The sequence below is a fragment of the Hibiscus syriacus genome, unplaced genomic scaffold (genome assembly GCF_006381635.1).
Source record: "Hibiscus syriacus cultivar Baekdansim isolate YM2019G1 unplaced genomic scaffold, ASM638163v2 tig00110988_pilon, whole genome shotgun sequence".
Lineage (NCBI taxonomy): Eukaryota > Viridiplantae > Streptophyta > Magnoliopsida > Malvales > Malvaceae > Hibiscus > Hibiscus syriacus.
In genome coordinates, this window is record NW_024062942.1 from 2,757,922 (window position 1) to 2,771,690 (window position 13,769).

A 13,769-nucleotide genomic window follows, 5' to 3' on the forward strand; every position below is an offset into this window, starting at 1 on the left:
AGAAGTTCATAATGAGAAGAATTTGTTCAACCTTTTGTTTGAATTCATCATTTGATGGATCAACATTGCCAGGTAGAGTTCATAATGAGAAGAACTCGTCATCTGAAGAAGAAGAAATTCATAATGAGAAGAATTTGTTCAACCTTTTACTCAAATCCATCACTTGATGGATCAGCTTTTCCAGAGAAAGTTCATAATGAGAAGAACTCATCTGAAGAAGGAAATAGAAGTTCATAATGAGAAGAATTTGTTCAACCTTTTGTTTGAATTCATCATTTGATGGATCAACATTGCCAGGTAGAGTTCATAATGAGAAGAACTCGTCATCTGAAGAAGGAAGAAGAAGTTCATAATGAGAAGAATTTGTTCAACCTTTTGTTTGAATTCATCATTTGATGGATCAACATTGCCAGGTAGAGTTCATAATGAGAAGAACTCATCTGAAGAAGAAGAAGTTCACAATGAGAAGAGCTTGTTCAACCTTTTGCATAATTCTATCACAGAAGGAGATAGATTAGCATCAGCTTTTCCAGAGAAAGTTCATAATGAGAAGAACTCATCTGAAGAAGAAGAAGTTCATAATGAGAAGAGTTTGTTCAACCTTTCTAATGACTCTATCACATAAGGAAATAGGTCAACATCATCCCCAGCGGAAAGTTCATAATGAGAAGAACTCATATGAAGAAAGAGAAGAATTTATTCAACATCTCCATATTAATCAAGTGAAGTCAAATGAAAAAAAAAACTTATTATCTTTTCGTCTTTGCTCTATTCTTGTTTGCTCTATTCTTGTTAACACAAGAATAAGCAAAGAGGGGCAGCTGAAGATACTCATTTTTTTCTTCATTTTTTTTAATATTATTTATATTATTATTATTATTATAAATATTATTATTAATATTCTTTTTATTAATATTATTATTATTACAAACAGGCCCAGATTATCCGGCCCAATTACAAATCCAGATGGCCTAACTAAACCCTAAAACCAGATTAGGGTTTGATCTCTAACCCTAGCCGCCTTATCATCACAACCGTTGGATCTGAGAGATCCAACGGCCCACACTCATCCAGTACAAACCCTAGGGTGATGATACACTAGGGCCACGCGGCCGCCGCAGCTACTCCCACCATCTCCACCGCTGCCACGACTCGTCGGAAGCTTCCAGAAGCGCCACTACAGCCGCACACATGTCGCCCCAACGGTGAGTCACTACTGGAAGTCCGGTGACTAACCAGACTCCACTCTTTTACCCGGTCCGATGGCCACACCGGTGATGGCTATAAAGCCATTGACAACCTGCAAAGAAAAGAAGGAGAGAAGAAAACCACAGCAACTAACAGAGAGAGAAGAAAAGAGAAGAAAAAAGGAAAAAAAATAAGAGAAAAAATGAACAAACCAGCAACCACAAACACCAAAATAAGCAAGGAGAAGACAGAGAGAAACTTACCGGGGAAGACAACGCCTTAATCGGAGTCACCACCGGCCTCCAAACATCACCAAAAACCTTCGAAAATCGAAGGTATTTTCCTAGATTTGCTCCGATCGGGAGCTATTTAAGAGAAAGGAATACCGGAACCGTCATAAGGACGGTCCGATCTACGTTGTGGTATAACTGCCGCCCGGTAGCCGGCTTCCCTCTGATGAGGGAAGCTAGAGAGAGACGAGAGAGAGTTTAAACTCTCTTTGTTTAGAGAGAGGAGAAAAATTGAGAAATGAGAGAGCTGGCCCTTCGGGCCAGCCGTTTCGGGCTTAAATAGCCCTTCCCGAACGATGTCGTTTTGGGGAAGGCTATTTGTGTAATTTTTAAATGTTAAACCTTGTCCGTAGTCCCTCTATTTTATATGTTTTACATTTTAGTCACTGAATCAAATTTATGATCCTTTTAATTTGGTCTCTACATTTTATTTATTTATATTTTAGCCATTAACTGTAATTATAAATATTTCAGATAAAATACATATTTAGTCCATTAGTTTTAATAATTAATTTTTTAATCCCGAGTACATATTTTTAATTTATTTTAATTTGATATATTAATTTTATATAATTTTATTTTAGTCACCAAATTAATAAATAAGGAGAATAGCATGTTTAATCCCTGTAATTTTAAATAATTAATTACGAATTAGGTATTTAATTTTATTAGATTATAATTTAGTCACTAATTTTAAATATTTTCATTTATTATAAAGTTTTACTTTTTTTTAAATATATAGTTCTAATTTTATTTTTATTATTATTTATTTATGTTTTAATTTCACTTGTTTATATTTAAATATTATATTTATTATTATTATATAGTCATATAAATATATATAATCAATAATAATTTATATTAAATCTTAATTTGATTTTACATAAATTATTTTTTTATCATATTTTAATATTTATTTATTTTTTAATATCAAAGAAAAGGGCAGTCTTAATACAACTGGATGTCCTATTCTGGTATTTTAAAATTAAATATTATAAAAAAATTATTATTTTATTTAAATTATTATAATATTTATTAATATCGAAGAAAAGAGCTGTCTTAAGACACCTAGAAGTCCTTTTCTGATATTTCTAAATACGTAAATATCTTATTTATGTTTAATATATTTTCTTAAAAATATCTGAATTAAATAGGATTATAAATTAAATATATTTTGAATTTTTAATAGAGACAATTTATAATTAAAAAAGTACCAATTTTGGGCGTTGTAGGGGTGCTAATCCTTCCCTAAACGTAACCGACCACGAATCCCTTTTTATTATTAAAAAGAACGAATTTTTTGGTTATAAACGCAGATCAGTTCATCTTTTAACTGATGTTTTCTTAAAACTCTTTTAAAAGATAATTTTTAGGTATTCGACCTACCTAACCCAAAAGGCCGATGGCGACTCCCAAATTATATTAAAAAAAACATTTATTAAACATCACTTTTCCAGCCAAATAAAAATTCGTGCTCGGACGAAAACCGGTTACGACACTATGACTCAACAAAATTTTAATTTGTTTAACCGATTATTTCTCCTCAATCACTGTAAAAAAAAAATTAGACTCTGATCAACACTTAACAAGTTTTAATCTAGACCAGGTATGCATAACACATCAAAAATTATTTTAGCACTTGAATGTGTTGCAATTAAGAAGATTCGGATAAAATATGTTTCTTGGGAAATGTAAAAAATGCAGATAGCTCTTCAAAATACTCTTCGATGGTTTTTAACTCATCTTTTGTAATTCCAAGTCTCTTAGGAGATTCAACATCTATATGCCTTTGATTTGTACATCTTCTTCGTATTCTACTATGAGATAATCCCATCCAGTTTTGGCTAATGTTAAAGAAATGTTTCGAATGAAAATTATTGATAAAATTACTACAAATAGGTACGTCTTTGCCTTGACTCTTATAATTTTTTTCAAGCATTGTGATTATTGATTTGAGCCAATTTTGAGCTCTTTGGTTGGGGAGGAGAGGAATTTCATAGTGTTTCTCAATTCTCTCTTATATATCTAAAACATTTACTTAAGCTTTCATCAATATTAGAGGTGTTTATGGAATTAATTCTAATCAAGCTCAAGTATAAGATTTGCATAGATCATTCGTGCTTTTTTCTTTAAAAAAAAGTAACTAAGACTTTATTAAAACCCCTCATATTGCAATTAAGCCGAGACTTGATTAAGACAGCAGAAAGGGGAAAAAAGTAATTAAAAAACTTTTATTAATCAGCTCCGAAAAGCAAATACAAGTGCACTAACCATTACAAGCTATAACCATAATAACACCCCTCAACTGCATCAAGAACCCCCTAAATAACAGTAACACAAGATTGCACCAAAAACTAACCCACAGCCTAGTGATCACCTTACCAATCTCAACTAAAATACGTGCAACAACTAGAATTGAAAGAACTAAACTGCTAGGAGAAGAGATTGGAAAAAAGAATATCCCAAATGTCCTCAAAACAACGATGGGGACTCCAACATGAGCATAACCAAATAACCTCGGATGAAATTTTCTTTTCAAGTCGGTTCACATTTATAAATAGTTAATCGATCTCAATTTCAATTTGACTCATTATTTGTTAAAAATATTTATTTTATTTATATATATTTGTTAAGTTTTTTATATACATGAACAATTTATATATTCTCTATGTTCACTTTATGATACATATATATTATTATAAATTTAATTTTTAAGTTATATAATTATATGATATATATAATAAAATAATACAATATATTACAAACTTAAAAAAGTAGATTGAGTTCGTCTTATATGTTCCAACCCAAACCTGACTTATATTTTGAACAAATCTTATTGTATTTTGCCCGAATTTATTTTTTCGGGTCTGATATTTTTATTCAAATTTTATGTGGGCCATTAAACTTGGACGATAATCTCACCATTGAACAACTTCAACATGTACAATCAACAACAACAACAACAACAAAACCCTATTCCCATATGCAATGGAATAAGGGGAGGTAGGGTAGTAGGCTGCCCCCAACGCCAGGATTGAGAGCAGCTTCCGTAGAAGACCTCTGGCAGTCAGAAAATTAAAAATAAAGATAAAATGCAATTCATATATAAATACATAAATAAATATATAGTTGAACAATCTTCATATGCAGTCTTCATATGCGCGTTTGTAATAGGAAGTAATCTCTGCAAATAAATCCATGTGTAAAAACATCTGCATATAGACAGAAACGTAAGACCTGACTAAATTTAAAAAGATAAAACCTGAAGAAAATGATATACAGAAGTCAACGATGCAAGCTACGAGAAGGAATAAAGTAAAATGGGTTAAAACAAAAACTAAGGCAACAGTACACCGCTACCCTAATTCTAAGCCTACATAAAATTCTAATGCCAGAAACGTATATAAAGTAGCAGTCATGGAAATTATTACAAAGGCATTAAAAGGAAGACAGAGATGTTACATCCTATGTCTGTGACCCGCACTACTCGGCTACCCTTGTCTTAAATCTACATATTTCCCTATCAGAGATTATGTCTTCGGTAAGGGCTCCTTCAAATCAGATCTCAAGCAGCCTTCCTTGTGGTAATTTTTAGCTTTGAAGTGGAGATGCCATTTCCAAGAAAGTCGAGTATTCTTCTGTTTTTTACTTACTAGTCCTTAAACAAAACATCTCATACAAAATGTTGTCAGTTTGAATAGGCGAAACTTTCTCTTAGTTCTCCTTATCCTTGTGATTCTTAATTTGAGCCATTGTTGGATTGTCACGTAGTGAAGAAATTATAGTTCAATTCACCAATTTTATATTAATTCATTTTTTTTTAGAAACAAACAGCTGCAAAATATTTAACACAACCATTTAAACGAAAATAATTTTCATATTTGATTTTCTGTAAATCAGACTGATTTCCAAGTGCACTGAGCTGACCCATTCAAACAATTAATCATTAACAAAAGAGAAAAAAATGGTTATAAAAGAATTCACAGTATTGAATCTGCAGTTTGATAAGGGAAGAAAAAGTTAAGAACTCTTACACGTATATTAGATATAAAAAAATTATAATGCACAGGAAGTATATGATGAAGCAGAAAAGGTATTTCAGGATGAAACACTCTCAGATGCTCTTCACAGGGCCTTTGTTATATAAAAACAAGTTTCTTGTATTCTTACGCCCCCAATGATTCAAACTCGATGAAAAGGAAATGACAACTTAAAAGCAGGGGCTGTCAAATAAGTCTTAGTTCGTAATCGCCAGCCATTGTAATGTACCGTACCCATGGAAGAGCCTGATAACCACTTTTCTCAATGATCTTCAGATAACGAACCTGTGAAACCCCAACAGTAAATTATAAAAAGAACACCAAACACTTGAACTCCTCTTTTTTTTCTTTTTCTTTTTTAATGATTGCTTTTGTTAGAAAATTAACACAACAATAATATCATTCCGGCCAATTCCTAGAGGTAAGAGTTATCTACATAGTTGTGCCAAGAGAAAGAGCCGGACTCGTGTTCTTATAGTTGTATCATTAGCATGTTCATGATGGATATATAGCTTGCTAGCAAGCAAAACTAGCATGCTAACCAATCTTCCTTCCTCAAATAACCTTTGGATGAGACATGTTTGGTCAGCAGGTTATGCTTGATATGCTGGCATCATGATAGATTGATATCTTTAACCCAACCTGTCAACAATTCATCACCACCTTGAATGCCCCACAGTCTAGACAGCTTAGCACACTTCTTTACGACTGGGAAAAATAAATCAACCAATTTGATGCCTCACCCAGTTGCAGGATGTATAAATTGACTGATCAGCCTGTTATATGCTATTAGAATTACCTTATGTATTACGCGAGATAACATACTGCTTCTCTTAGTCGTAACATAATTGTTCTAGACTGGGTGGCATTTATTTCTATAGTCTAAGCTTTAATTTTCATTCATCGCAAAACAAGCGACATCTATCCTACAAAGAAAAACTAACTACACGCTCTCTTTCAATGACACTTGCCTGCAGGTATAGGGTTGGAATTTTATGAACTTTTAGGCCAATTGTTGGTTTATCTTTCAGTTTAACTCTCGGTCAACTATAAGAGTTAATTTCACAAGTATATTAGTTCAAATGTTGGGAAAATAAATATTAATAATGAAAGTTAACATAAGTTCTCCCCAATTCAGATAGGAACTCTAGTTCTTGACAGATGAAAGCTTGAGGATGAAAAAACAGGGAGAAAATGGAATTTTTTTCCCCCACTTTTATATCCCTTTAAGAATGAGGAAGATCAGAAGATTGACAAAACAGTTACATTTGGCATAACTAAATAAACATAAAGGATATGAAGGCATACCTGAATCCCAGAAACAGTAAAATATGGAATCTCAAACTTCACACGAATAGGGGCTTTTCTCTCTTGGGCTGCCTCTTCATCTGTTATGCTAGGAAGAGTAAACTCAGCCCTCAACATATACTCCTAATGTTATGAATTTCAAAATAATTAGTATCATGGCAGGGCAGATATTTTTTAGTAAGTTTGGCGTTGGCAGATGATACCTTCCCACCAGGAAAAGATCTTATTTTCCACACTAAAGCATCATTTTCAGGTGAGTAAGCTGCAGATCCCATTGATGTCTGAATATTTGGACTGGAAGCATCAGCAGGCACAGGTACCATAATCTCAACATTTGTTGCGGTACTGTAAAGAATAATTGTCTTCATTAGATCTCAGTAATCTAACCATCAAATAAGCACCTAGAGATCTGTTGAAATATGCAGGAATAAGGACAAGAATACAGTACCTACGCTCCTTGAACTGACTCCTGGCCTTTACCATAATCTCAAAACGGCTTCTTGAATGTTTTTCAACTTGAGCTTCCACCCAAATGAGTGGTTTTACCTATAAGGAGAAATAATAACCATAATCAGTCATCAGAAAAAATAAAAAAGGAATTGGCAGAAAAGACAGAAAGAGAGGGGAATGAAAATTCAAAAGAAAAATGGTTCACCTGAGTGCTAAGTCTGTATGTCATGAGATCAAAGGAACCATCAGGAGGTACGAAGGATATAGTCCGGTCATTCTCAAATCGAGCTAGACGTACACACCTAGATCAAAGCAATAATCATAGGAAAATCAGCAACATCAGACTTCATTAGCTGTTACACCCAACGCTTGAGAAAGCATATAATATAAAACTGAAGTACAAGTAGAAAAGAGAGTTAGGGTACACATACTGATGAAACTTTATGTCCTCCAAATCAATCGCCTTACCCTTTGTTGCCCGTCCTTGTGCCTCAAGCAATACTCTATCATTTAGGCCAAGCTTACACTCTGGCATACCACTGAAAAAGATAATTGAGCCCAAATAAGTAAATAGACAGCCTAGAACAGAACTTCCAAAATGAAAGGATACTTTTGGTGCCATATATATCAAGAAAAAACAACTGTTGGACAATGTCTGTGTGCAAGAAGGTTTGAATTGCCTATTATTGCATAGCATAGACAGAACATGCATACATGAAATGCCAAAATTTCAGAGCTTCTAGCATAACCGGCGATAATGACATGGCTACCAAAAGTTTCATACGAATGGTGTTGTCAACATGGGTGCAAAATAGAGATGGAAAGACACCAATTCTCACTTCTAAATTAATAATGCTTTACCAGATTGCATGGAGTATATTGAAATCGAGGTCTCATCATATCAATAGTCTACCACTTCAAGTTCAATCAGCATCTCCTTTTTCCCCATGAAATTCACAAATACTAAACTTTTATTTGCAACTTGCAAACCAACAGTATTATCACATATTCTCCCTAAAATGCAATATTTGTTGAAGTATAAATTTTGTTACATTAAACACATTTTTACATTTCTACTTTAATACTATTCAATAAAATAAGCAATTACACTGTACAAGTAAAGATAGTGTTCGGTGTAGAACTAAAGCATATTCCCTTGAGACGAATCATATATCTTCAAACAACCAGAAAACACACCTCAAATAAGTTCTCATCTTCAAGGCCCCGACAACATCTGACCTAATTATTTGTCCATTGCTGTTGACAAGTATGTTCACACTTTCTACCACATCCAAAAACACCTGAAAGGACGAACAAATTATCATAAGCTAGTGTATTAATACACTAAAAATAATTCAAAAGAATAACTATAAAAAAACCACCTACTTCATTCTTCTTGTAGTTTATTCCTTCACTACGCCAAGAGACTGCATTCGTAACAGCCATTGGAGGTCTCTGGCTAACTTCCATCCTATAAGCATCGGTCTTGATAAACTCACTGAGTATTTTTGCTTCGGTGTATTGAGGGTAGCCAAAATCCATAATCTCGTCTAGTAACTCATACTGCCAGACGCATAAAAAAGAGCTAGTTATAAAGTCTTCTACTAAAATTATAAACCAATACGGTCTAACAACCAATGCAAGTAAAAAGAATTTGATTTCACATACCACTACAACAAAGTTATCCCTAAGCGATTCCTCTTCTAACTCCTCAAAATAATGCTTAAAAACCTGAAATATTAATATGAATACAGAGAATTGAGATCATAGAGAAAAAACACAACTCAATCGAAAATTCGAACAAAATAAAAGCCATAAAACTACAGTTACCGAATTGGCTTACATCGACTAAACGGTGCAGGAAGAAAAGAAGACTGGCGGCATTGCAATTCTGCCTCGTTGCGATCATCAAGTACACGTTGCTGTGCTGTACAAACATGTACGTTACTCCAGTATCATAAACCACTGGATCTTGCGACTGCGGATCTCCCTGTGAACCAAATCCAAAGGACCGAATTCAACAACACGCTAACCAATTAGAGCAAAACTAAATTAAAAAATGATTCGAAGTAAAAAAGAAAAAAAGCAAAAAACAGAAGAAATGCATTCATTCTAAAAATAAATTACATATGAAATCGAAATCCCAAAATTGCAAAAGGAGACAAAGAAAAAAAAACCTCTTTCTCGATGAGCTTGGTGAAGAACTTTTCAGCTTGAGAGGCGGAGACGTCGCCACGGTAGTCACGCCAAACCAGAACGCGGCCTTTTATGTCTAGAAGAAACAGTGCAGATGCTGCCCCCGCCATTTCTTCTGTGTTTTATATTTCTTTCCCTGCGAAATCCCTACTAATTTTGAAGATCAGATCGGTGTGGTTCACGGTTTTTCTTAAGATCTGATTTGAATCAAACGCGAGAGGGGAGATCAAAACGAAGGGAGTGCAAAGTCGAGCGAGCTTGTTGAAGCTGAACCATATTTTGTGAATGTTCGTTAGGATCTACCCCCACACTAATTTACTTTTCTTTTTATTTCAGATTTTAAATGGAAGAACCATAGGCTCGCCTTCGACTTTCGTCTCCCGACCCGATACCTTTATTTATTTTATTTTTTGGTGCCAAATGTTCATGACTTTAACTTCTGATTTTTAAACGCCGCCGCTTAACGTCGTTTAAAATTCACGCGCCAATATTGTGAAATGTTTTTAGGTTTTGATCCTTTACGGTTAACATTTGGGTAAACTAATGATCCATATTATTTTCGACATGTCATATTTTGATTATTGGTTAAAAATAATATTATAATTATTTGTATTATTAATTATCTTTAATTGAATGACTGGTATATTGATAAAGATAATTAAATTTTCATTTCATCCTTTAATTTTAGATAAATTATTAATTTAACTTTAAATTTTTAGATAAAATATTAATAAAATTATTAAATTTTAAATAAAATATAAATTTAATCATTCAATTCAGTCAAAATTCAAGTAGTGGACCACTGCTCAATTTGGATATGGGTCAAGATTGTGATCTATTGTTATAAGGAAATTGTATTCTGTTATTTGGAGCAGGAAGAGCATTACATTTCCAAGCTGCACTTCTCCTGGCCTCAAATAAATAAATAAAACAGAAAGAAAAATAAATAAATCCCAGAGGTGCATAATCACAATCCTTTTATAATCTCTTTTTTGATATAGTGAAATTTCTCTTGTAATTACCGTAAGCTATCACAGTTACTAATTAAGTCTTTGGTATATATACTCACAATTTCCCTTAGCAACATCATATACAGAATCCATGTGGCATTTCTGGGATTTGAGAGGGCTTAAAACTCGTAATTCAGCAGCCAGGTTGCGCTAACTTACAAGGTTGTTCGTTCTAAAGTATAATTACTTGTAAGCTAATTTGTCTTCTTACAACGTAATTGAGTAGTAGTATCATCACTCTTTATATTGAAAAAACCTAGCGTTCGATATGAGTACCTCGATCATGTTCGAAAGCTCAGGTAGATAAGGCAACTTACAGCTGAATGTCAGCTTCAACTTCTTTGATAATTTTCTCTACTTTAGTCAACATATCTGTAAAAATAATCTCTCGAAATTTAGAAAATGGGTTAATAGGATGCATCAAACAAAATTTTCCCAGCGAAATGTATATATGGTTTAATGGAGGCAGTGCCCGATTCAAACAGAGATTACTGTTCTTGTATAATTTAAAGTGAAACAAAAAAATGTACCTTGGAAGGAAGAATCTTCCATGTATTTCTGCGGAAAAAAAATTTCGAAACTATGAATGAACAGTCTCGTAGAGATGTTTTGATAAACTTGCAGTTTCAGAAATGTTAAATGCCAAACCATGCAGCAATAAGGTACTCTTTGCCTTCTAAATTCTGAAGGATCCAAAGTAATAGCAAAATTATCGAGAAATAGTTTGAAATTAATACCACAATTTGGGATTTGAGATCGATTTCCTCAGACACTCTGGGTTGATTGGTAGCTACATCATTTAAGGAAAATGTGTTACGAATTCAGTTCCTGGATATCGCTGTCTATATTTAGGTAAGAAAAATTCTACCTTTTTCAGCGGTAGGGCAGCAATTGGTCAGTAATGATGTGAAACTGGGGGGCAAGGGTTGAAGAATGCCTTCAGAATTGTTATTAATCATGGCATATTGATCAAATAACTGCTGTCTAATTTCATAGTTCAAACTGGGAGACATTTGTGGAGCGTAAGAACCATCGGAATTGTTCTTAAGCATCACATCTTGATCAACTGACTGCTGCCTAATTTCATAGTTCAAACTGGGAGACATTTCAGGAGTGTAAGAACCATCGGAATTGTTATTAAGCTTCGCATCTTGATCAACTGACTGCTTTCCAATTTCATAGCTCAAACTGGGGGACATTTGCGGAGTGCAAGTACCCTCAGGATTCAAATCACTCAACTCTTGATTGGCTCTGCAGACAAAGTCATTAGCTCTTTCTGTATTTGTTCTTAAGACACTTCCTAGTGTTTTCAGTAATTTGTCTTCTGATTTATCCCATAACATATATTAAAATATTCTAAAAGAAACCAATTGGTAAGTGTTACTTTTCAATTTTCGTATCTACCTAGAAGGAAGTTCATTACTAGATATGAAATCCAATTGTAGTGAAAAATCAGATCCGAAGTCTGTGTTTAAAGGTTCAATTTCAACTTTACCCTTGAACTTCTCCTGAAAAAGAGAAAAACCATCATTGCAGTGTAGAAGAAAAAAATCCAGCAGCAGAGCGAAATTATTGGATATAGATGAATCAATAATTATAATAAAAATCAGTGTTTTACAAGAAGTAAGCATTTCTATAGTTGTATCTCTACCTGAAGAGTATTCATGAAGGATACTGCCTCATGATGTGTAGAAAACCGCAAAGCAAACTTCTGAATCTGTCAAAATATAAATAGAGTTCCATTAGTTTTCTGCAATAAAGGAAGATACTAAACTTTATCTATGTATGCCTTTAAAGGAAAAGTAACCATTTGTATTGCTTAGGTCTCTTTGGGAGATTTAAAATATCTTGATAGTGTCCTAGACTGCATAGTTTCCCATTCTAAGATCTCTCTGGGAGATGTTATCTTTATTAAGTGGCTCTAGAATAAAAACAATAGGAAAGTTTGCACACATTTTTCTCCTACATCATTCATTTGTTTAATGAAGTTCTCAAACTTTTTTTCACTTTACAAACACGTAAATACCTTTCGTATTTTGCTCCTATGGATTCAAACACTTTTAACGGTAACCATGAAACTCCTTAAGCAAGAGCAAAACGACTATGTATGTATGTATGTATTATGTAGCTTGCCAGTTTTGACTTTCTATTAGACCATGAAATGCTAAATTCTATTTATCCCTTGTAAATGTAAAAGGCGTACCTCGTCCGCGCAGTCTTTGTAGCTTACAAACACAGCTCTGCTGCCCCTAGCAGGAATTTCAGGGATGCATTGGATTTGAGGCCAGGAGAAGTGCAGCTTGGAAATGTGGTGCTCTTCCTGCTCCAAATAAGAGAATACAATTTCCTTATAACAGTAGAACACAATCTTGACGGAAATCCAAATGAAATAAGATCGAAAAATAATGAGCTAGGCAAACAACCAATCTGTTAACAAGTAAAATGCAAATTGAATTGATATTTTGATATAAAATCAAATTAAAATACAGCCAGAATCTAAACTTGGATACGCTTTCATGTACAATACTTTCTGCATCCTTATACTTTATAAATGATAGAAATGAAAATGAAAAGAATCAAGTAAATAAGGATAAGACAAGTTCCTTGAAGCTCCAGAAAATTGATCCAAGAAAACACGGTGAAGGAAGATGAAACAGGAATATAAATTCAAATTTGTGCTCGAAAAGTAGAAGGATCGAGAGCAATTACTATGCTGGCTATGAGAAATCAACAATCAACACGCTTCTCCGAACTTGGATTCATTCTATTTTCTTAGTACTCGATTTATTTCAGATAAAATGAAAATTCGTTTTCCTCATTATTTTAAAAATTAAAAATACCGGTATTCTGATTTGCTTAACACTTTACTTGTCACCGATAAAATGAAAATTCGTTTTGATCGTTATTTTAACGATCAATCAAACAGAATTAATAAACTTCTTAAGAGATTGAACTAGAAGAATCGGTAACGAACAACTCATAAGGATCTTCCCGCTTAGAGAAACGGTGAGGATAGCTTCGGATCTTGAGAGACCATTGATGATATGCAAAGAAGCGACTGGAAAAGATGTGGCGATCCAGTTGCCTCCACGCGAGCGACATCGTTGTCTCTTAGTAAGAGGTACGACGAGAGGGGGATAGATGGCAGGGAGAGATTGATAAACTATGAAACGAGCAAAATGAACTTGCCATTGGCCTTGAATGGAGCTTACTCGGTCTTCGTTCCCATGGCGTTCAGCTTCTACGATTGCCAAAGATCCCGCCATTTTTATCACTTCCTAAATTCT

General features: G+C 33.8%; 2 protein-coding genes across 3 annotated transcripts; both read right to left on the reverse strand.

The window, feature by feature from the left end:
* Nucleotides 1-5,401: 5,401 nt before the first annotated feature.
* On the reverse strand, nt 5,402-11,159 carry LOC120148973 (AP-1 complex subunit mu-2-like). Of its 2 annotated transcripts, XM_039161921.1 has the most exons (12): nt 11,149-11,159; nt 9,454-9,831; nt 9,120-9,266; nt 8,945-9,007; nt 8,663-8,839; nt 8,474-8,577; nt 7,708-7,815; nt 7,482-7,578; nt 7,275-7,372; nt 7,030-7,171; nt 6,827-6,949; nt 5,402-5,803 (listed from the first exon to the last, which is right to left on the reverse strand). In XM_039161921.1, exons 2-12 carry the CDS (start codon nt 9,580-9,582, stop codon nt 5,705-5,707), a joined length of 1,287 nt encoding a protein of 428 aa, XP_039017852.1. In that variant the 5' UTR covers nt 9,583-9,831; nt 11,149-11,159; the 3' UTR covers nt 5,402-5,704. The 2 variants fall into 2 exon arrangements, with proteins under 2 accessions (XP_039017852.1, XP_039017851.1); XM_039161920.1 differs by lacking the exon at nt 11,149-11,159 and having other exon boundaries at nt 9,454-9,878.
* On the reverse strand, nt 10,796-13,769 carry LOC120148974 (protein POOR HOMOLOGOUS SYNAPSIS 1-like). Its single transcript, XM_039161922.1, has 9 exons — nt 13,437-13,769; nt 12,686-12,829; nt 12,134-12,199; nt 11,887-11,990; nt 11,606-11,733; nt 11,351-11,419; nt 11,220-11,272; nt 11,013-11,040; nt 10,796-10,854 (listed from the first exon to the last, which is right to left on the reverse strand). Exons 1-9 carry the CDS (start codon nt 13,746-13,748, stop codon nt 10,796-10,798), a joined length of 963 nt encoding a protein of 320 aa, XP_039017853.1. The 5' UTR covers nt 13,749-13,769.

Bases quoted from the DNA above. Each gene is read 5' to 3' on its own strand.
- LOC120148973 (XM_039161921.1), bottom strand. From the start codon at position 9,582: ATGGCGGGGGCAGCATCTGCACTGTTTCTTCTAGACATAAAAGGCCGC. The intron at 9,008-9,119 runs GTAAGCCAATTC...TTAATATTTCAG, and splicing joins TCCTGCACCGTTTAGTCGAT to GTTTTTAAGCATTATTTTGA. The intron at 8,840-8,944 runs GTATGTGAAATC...TGCGTCTGGCAG, and splicing joins GGGATAACTTTGTTGTAGTG to TATGAGTTACTAGACGAGAT.
- LOC120148974 (XM_039161922.1), bottom strand. From the start codon at position 13,748: ATGGCGGGATCTTTGGCAATCGTAGAAGCTGAACGCCATGGGAACGAA. The intron at 11,991-12,133 runs GTAGAGATACAA...TCTCTTTTTCAG, and splicing joins CCTTCATGAATACTCTTCAG to GAGAAGTTCAAGGGTAAAGT. The intron at 11,041-11,219 runs GTATTAATTTCA...TTTTTTCCGCAG, and splicing joins ATCTCAAATCCCAAATTGTG to AAATACATGGAAGATTCTTC.